This window comes from Scatophagus argus, chromosome 19 (genome assembly GCF_020382885.2).
Source record: "Scatophagus argus isolate fScaArg1 chromosome 19, fScaArg1.pri, whole genome shotgun sequence".
NCBI lineage: Eukaryota > Metazoa > Chordata > Actinopteri > Scatophagidae > Scatophagus > Scatophagus argus.
Genome location: NC_058511.1, coordinates 16,358,504 through 16,365,864, shown reverse-complemented (window position 1 = coordinate 16,365,864; position 7,361 = coordinate 16,358,504). Strand labels below are relative to the sequence as shown.

At 44.1% G+C, this 7,361-nt stretch overlaps 1 protein-coding gene across 1 annotated transcript; it reads right to left on the bottom strand.

The window, feature by feature from the left end:
* Nucleotides 1–285: 285 nt before the first annotated feature.
* Nucleotides 286–3,103, bottom strand: si:dkey-30j10.5. Its single transcript, XM_046373263.1, has 2 exons — nucleotides 2,852–3,103; nucleotides 286–2,573 (listed from the first exon to the last, which is right to left on the bottom strand). Exon 2 carries the CDS (start codon nucleotides 2,562–2,564, stop codon nucleotides 1,680–1,682), a length of 885 nt encoding a protein of 294 aa, XP_046229219.1. The 5' UTR covers nucleotides 2,565–2,573; nucleotides 2,852–3,103; the 3' UTR covers nucleotides 286–1,679.
* Between the last annotated feature and the right edge of the window lie 4,258 nt (nucleotides 3,104–7,361).

Here is a 7,361-nt window from a genome sequence, read left to right as displayed (position 1 = left end):
TTTCTCACTCCTCCATCATGTTCCTCCTTCGTGTGTCTGTGGCTTCACCATTCTGAAATTCTTTACATGCATTAAATGACAGTGTTGTCAAAGAGCCTCATGAATTGGATAAACCCACAGCACATGCCCAGCATCAGATATTGTCCCCAGGAGTCAAACGAGACCAAAACATTGGATTTCATGTATAATTGCCAGGTGGCCCGCAACTCGAATTGCTGACGATCTACATTATGTGAAAGAGGCATTTTTTTGTTGTGCAGATTCCTGATGAAAAGATGTGAAAGTGATGCATACAGAGCAAACTAACCAATGAACCAAAGTCAGTGTGAGATGATAGAGCAGAACGTGTTACAGCCACTCCACAAACCTTTCTTTCCACTGCGAGTGAGTGAGTGAGTGAGTGAGTGAGTGTTGCAAAAATCTCCAATTTTAGCTTCTTCTGAGCCAAGACGCCACTGTTTTATCTGACAAACAAAAGAAATTGGCCTGAATTTCCCTCAGAGCACTGCAATAAATAGGATTTTTCATTCCACAACTCTGTCAAATATCAGTCAGTTCAAGTTATTAGTTCAGCTGATGTATGTAATAAAGGGCAATGGCACACTTGGCTAAATTTAAAATTCATTCACTAAATTCCTTCTCTAAAGTGAAAAACAATTCATGTATTTGCCCTGTGATTTGGAGCCTGTCAGAAATTTGATGGGTCCTTTCTTGGCCCATGTGACACCCTACAAGCAAGTTTCATGAAAATCAGGCCAGTAGTTCTGAAGTAATTCTGCTGACAGAAAAACAAAGCAGACTGAAAATGTGACCACCTTTGTGGAGTTAATAAATATGTAATAATCTGGTATATTTACAATATAAAATGGGATGACTTCATAGAAAACAGTTTATAATGGATCCAAACCGGGAGCAGGTCAACAAACAACATTAGAACTACTGTATTACAATTGGAGACAATAATGTGTGGGAAATGATTGCACACAAAAGTGGTATCAGCTTTCTTCTTTTTGTTTGCACCCCTGATAAATGCCATTAAAGAAACAAAAATGACCTAACTTCCTATCAGATGTTGCTATCAATGCAAATAAAAGACCTAATAGCTCGTCACTCAGTGATACTTTCCTATTTATGCATTCTTTCGTTCATTTTTTAAATTCATTTATTTATTCACCTCGACTGATGATATTTTTTAAAAACACTTCTCAAAGGGTGTGTGTTTGAGAGACCTCCTGAGCTGTGTTACAGACTATTTTCACATCATTAGAAAATCCTAATGTAATGTTAAGTTTGCAAATAATAAAAGTGAGCAAAGTTTGATAAATACGGGCCCTGATCTGTCGGAATGATAACAGTGACGGAAATAAGATGGTAACACCAGAAAATACTCCAATTCTGAAGCAAACACACTTTATTGAAAAGCAGGAGAAGTGCAGAATGAAATGATACAGAACCTTAATATTCATTCAGTTCATTCAATCACATAACATCAATGACATCATTTATTGGTGATACCAGTAGCATTTCTGTAGTATAATTAATCACGTTGGTTTTTATATGCTGAAGAAAAAGCTGAAGAGGCCATCGCCAAAAAGATTTAACAACATTGTTGGACTTTTCTTGCTGCTCGTGTTGAGAATTCTCAGCTCTGCTGCCAGGACGAAGGCTTTCTGAGGCCTTCAAGGATGAACGCTCAGGTACTCCACGCTGCCGCGGTTGCCCGTGTTGAGATTCTTTCCAATCACTCTGGCACCAGCCCTCTCGTGCACATGAAAAGCAGCTGGGTTGAGAATCAGGGTGATGGACTTAATGGGATCGTTGCCTTGCATTTTCTTTGTCCACAGGTACACTGGATTACCTCCAGTGCCCTGGTTGAGGTCGGCGTCCACTAGAGTGTACTGCTGCTGCTGGAAGGACTGATATTCATCATCATTGGTGGAGATTTGCACATCAGTGAGTGCACGCTTGGGGTCGGTGGTCTGACGGTGCCAGATGAAGACATAAGCTCCTCCTGCACCCCTGTTGGTGTCTTCATCCACACGGACGTAACCTTCATCAAAGTAGTTTTTGTCAGACCCGTAATTGTCGGTGGCAGTGATGTCGCAGATGTATGTTTGTTTCTCTCTCTTCAGCCAGATGTGGATCCAGTTCCCTCCAGCGTGACGGTTCACATCACAGGCCAGTCTCTCATAGTTAAATTTCAACATCCCGGCTTCAGCATTGGCATGTGTAGTGACACTGATGTCCACTATGGGAGTGTCATACTCTGTTTCCCCTTTGAAGTACCAGAGGTAGATTTCATTACCTCGTGTTCCAGCATTGAGGTTTTTGGCGATCTTTACGTACCCTGCATTGATCAATCCATCATCCATGTCAGCATTGAATGTAAGTTGAAGCCTGGTGATTGGCTTTGAGTCGGCTTGTTTTTTGTACCACAGGTGGATTGGACGTGCGCGTGTCCCTTCCTTTAGATCAGCTTCGATTTTCTTGAAGCCTTGTGACTGGAGGGATTTCTCATCACTCTCATTGAGGGACACGGCAAGGTGTGTGATGTATGTGGCCATTGCGGGTAACTGCAAGCGAGTATTCAGATCGTGAGTAAACAGTACAGTACATAAAGTTAACAGCAAGGCTGTGCCTTTTCAGATGAGCTCCAATATAACCACGACAAATTGAGTTATCAGTTGTCAAATACGGTTCACCATAAAGATATCTAAAATTAAAGTTAACTTTCAATATGGATGCACACTGCACCCATTTCGGTATTTACGCTAAATATTAACACTCGGAAATCAAAAGAATTTTGGTGCACAGCAAAATGATTAAATTGTTAAACACTTACAATACTTACAAAGTCTGCTGAAGGTGAATGTTTGGCTGTAAGAAGTCAACTGAATTCTGAATTTGCAGAATTGTGCTGTGCTAACCGACAGGCAACTGCCCTTTATATACAGTAGCGAATGAGCATGCTGATTATGCAATCGCTACGTGTGTGGAGTTGTTTTCCAAAGAATTTTTCGTTGATTACTTTTTTTTTTTCCATCCGCCACTGACAAACCACTAAGCACACGCTATGAGTTCCAGTGAAGAAGATCATAAAATCTGATGACTGCACAAGTTCACTTGTTGTTCTATTCGATGAAACTGAAGTCGTAAGGTGAAGAAGTGAAATTTTTGTCTTGATTAACCATTGTGCGGAACACACTTATACACTTTCTTTCTGAACCGTGAGTCCGACCCACCAATCTCACAGCAGAACACTTCACGACGTCAGCACGTCGCCCCAGTTTTAAAGTCCCTCCACTGGTTCCCAGTTTCTTTCAGAGTGGATTTTAACATTTGAATGTTTGTTTTTAAAGCCCTGAACGGCCATGCTCCACCGTACCTTTCAGACATGCTGGCCATCCGCAACCCTAACAGAGCGTTGAGATCATTGGATCAACTCCTGCTCAAAGTCCCAAGAACCAGGTAAGCACTGGGGTGATCGGGCTTTCTCTGTCGCTGGCCCCAGACTGTGGAACACACTGCCCCCCGACATGCGCGCCATCACGGACTTGGATCTTTTTAAATCCAGACTCAAAACTTATTTTTTCAGACTAGATTTAACACTCAGCAGTGACACTAAATGTGTTTTATTGTATTTTATGGTATCCTATGAAACTTCATTGCCTGTTAACTGCTTTATGGTTTTATTTGATTCTGTCGGAAAGCACTTTGGTCACTTTTGTGGTGTAAAGGGCTCTACAAATAAGTGTTTGATTTATTGATTGATAGATTGAAGCAGAGGATAACCAGAAAGAGACATGCACTCAGGGCGGCAAGAAGAGAGCTGACGGCAGGAGTGAAGAGGGCCAAGACCGCATACGCCCAGAGGATCCAGGGACACTTTGCGACCAACGATCCACGGAGCATGTGGAGGGGCATTAAGTGCATCACAGACTATAACACCAAAGATGCACAATGCCCCAGGGACCCCTCTCTGCCTGAAGCTCTCAACAACTTCTTTGCCCGCTTTGAGGACCCGGACGCCCCCCTCAGCACCAAACTCACCCCCCCACCTGGTGAAGAGCCCCTCAGTGTGACCTCAGCAGAAGTGAGGAGGACCCTCCAGAGGATAAACCCACACAAAGCTGCAGGTCCCGATAATATCTCAGGGCGGGTGCTGAAGGGCCGTGCACATCAGCTCACAGAGGTACTGACGGACATCTTCAACACCTCTCTCCAACAAGCGACGGTCCCCACCTGTCTGAAGACCGCTACAATCATCCCCATTCCCAAGACCTCCACAGTGACGAGCCTGAATGACTATCGGCCAGTAGCCCTCACTCCGATAGTCATGAAGTGCTTTGAGAGACTGGTCATGGCCCGCATCAGAGACTGCATCGACGTCACTGTGGATCCACACCAATACGCATACAGGAAGAACCGATCCACAGAGGATGCCATATCTTCTGTGGTCCACACAACTCTCACCCACCCAGAGAATAAAGACTCCTATGTCCGCCTTCTCTTTGTGGATTTCACATCTGCCTTTAACACGATCATTCCGCAGACACTGATCCACAAGCTCAGTGCTCTCGGTTTGAGCTCCACCCTCTGCAATTGGGTCCTGGACTTCCTGACAGACAGGCCCCAAACAGTGAAGATACATGACATCTCCTCCTCCCCCATCACCCTCAGCACCGGCTCTCCCCAGGGCTGTGTGCTGAGCCCCCTCCTGTTCACCCTGCTAACACACGACTGCTCAGCGCAACATCCGAGCTGCCTCATCGTGAAGTTTGCGGATGATACAGCTGTGGTTGGACGCATCGCCAACAGCGACGAGGCCGACTACAGGCAGGAGGTGGAACGCCTGGAGGGTTGGTGCAGAGAGAACAACCTCTGCATCAACGTGAAAAAGACCAAGGAGATGATCGTGGACTTCAGAAGGGGCAGACATCTCCCCCTTCCTCCCCTGTACATCGGAGGGACAGCGGTGGAAGTGGTCTCCAGTTTCAGGTACCTGGGCGTCCACATAACGGACGACCTCACCTGGAGCAACAACACTTCCTGCCTCATCAGGAAGGCACACCAGCGCCTCTACTTCCTCAGGAGGCTGAGGCGTGCCGGACTGGGGAGTTCGGTCCTCACATCCTTCTACAGATGTGTGGTGGAGAGCGTCCTGTGCTCCTGTATCACTGTGTGGCACGGCAGCTGCTCTGCAGCAGAGAAAAAAGCTCTGCAGAGGGTGGTGAAAGTTGCACAAAAGACGGTGGGACACAGCCTATCCACCACCACAGACATTTACACCTCCAGGTGCAGGAAAAGGGCCTCCTGCATCATGAAGGACTCCACCCACCCCTCACACAAACTGTTTGCCCCTCTCCCCTCAGGCAGGAGGCTGCGGAGCATCAAGAGCAGGACCACCAGACTGAGGAACAGCTTCTTCCCAGAAGCTGTGAGACTGTTGAACTCTGGTGGTCCTCTGTAGCCCCTGCTGCCAAACTCACACCTCACACACCAACAAACACACAAACAACCACACATGGAACATTTTGCACAATGCAGCATTTGCACAGAACTTTGTGATTTGCACTACCCTGTCAGCCATTTGCACTACTGTCTATACTGTTTACACTGGTGTTTATATCATCTACTGTTTTCTTTTTATATTCCACTGCTCTTATATTATATAGCATTGTGTATATTTATATTTATTTTATTGTTAGGCAATTGGGCTTATGCTGGGACCGGGGAAACTAATTTCGTTCCACTCATGTTCTACGTGTGTGAAATGACAATAAAGCTCCTTGAATCCTCCTTGAATCCTTGAAATGTCTCTCAGTGTGGAGAATTCATAATATAACATAAATAAACCACTTCAATATAACCCAGAGAAATCTTAGTGGCGATTTGTTTGGTTACGTTTGCTAATGATGATTTTAATGTTCAGTTGTAGCATAGTACCTTTTTTTAATATTTCAAATGCAAATATTGGAGGGGACATTTTGAGCATATCTGAATATCTCACTGGATATATATATTATAATCATGTCCTTGACAGTGAGGCATGGTTTTTAAATTGAGATCGCTTCACAACCAGTTGAAAACTCCTTTTGTTATGTTTATGAATAGTGATAAAGAGAAAATAATCACCTCTGCGTGGACTTTGTCGCTCTTTGTACTACACTCATCCTTTACTTACTGGCACTTCTGTAGCTGAACCTATGCTGAAGTTAAGTGAACTTGTGTAATTCCAAGATTAATGTTTCACCATAAGACATGCTAGACAGACAACAGCCGTGACAGTACATGCATAAAGGAGGAAATGCAAAAGACGAGAAATGCGCATCCATGCTATACACATTAATAAAAATACAACTCACAGTACCCAAGTGTAAAAATATGGACAATACAGAAATGTTCAAAAAATGTCCTCATTGCTACAGTATTTGGCTTCCATGAGTGGGTTCTTACACAAGGTTTACCAGGTGTGACGAAGGACACGATATGAGTTCCAGTGAAGTCTTTTGATCTCCAAGTCACACATACTTTCATCATAAAATGGTGGTTTTGTTGACTCTGAGGAAAATTCTGAGGGACAAGATCATAAAAGGTGATGACTGTGTGATGGAAGCGTTGCGTGCTTTGTAGTAACGACGAGATAATGTTATACTTTTATCTTATACTTGATGTAACTAGTCTATAGCCGAATGATATCTTGATCGCCACAGGAGATTACACCCAGTTGTAAATTAGTGAGTTGGGTCACTGCCGTTCATTGTACCCCCATTGTTTTTTCATCTGTAGAGGAATGTTTGTGAAGCTCCAAACAAAGGACCAGAGGCATATCAGAAAAGTCTAAAAATGGGGTGAAGCCTTCGGTCAGCGGGGCGCAACTCTGACTGGCTTACTGCCGTGTGGTTGTTGTGTTGTCTCCTCTCTACAGAGATTAAACATTTTGGCGCATGCTGCCCTTCCAGTCTTGTTTTTTTTGACTCACTACAGGCAAAACGAGTACCTTCCGTAACAACTGTACAAGTTTACATTAAACTGAAGCGTAAGGTGAAGAACTGAAATTTGGTCTTGATTAACCATTATGGCGGAACACACACTTATACACTTTCTTTCTGAAAGTGAGATGACAAGACTTACAGCACTCTGATGTCTGTACTGTGAAGTGTGGCCTCGCTGGACCGTGTCCTGTAACTACTTTCTCACTCATCCATCATGTTCCTCCTTCGTGTGCTGTGGCTTCACCATTCTGAAATTCTTTACATGCATTAAATGACAGTGTTGTCAAAGAGCCTCATGAATTGGATAAATCCACAGCACATGCCCAGCATCAGATATTGTCCCCAGGAGTCAAAGGAGACCAAAAC

Excerpts from the sequence above, each read along its gene's own strand:
- si:dkey-30j10.5 (XM_046373263.1), bottom strand. The coding sequence starts at position 2,564 with ATGGCCACATACATCACACACCTTGCCGTGTCCCTCAATGAGAGTGAT.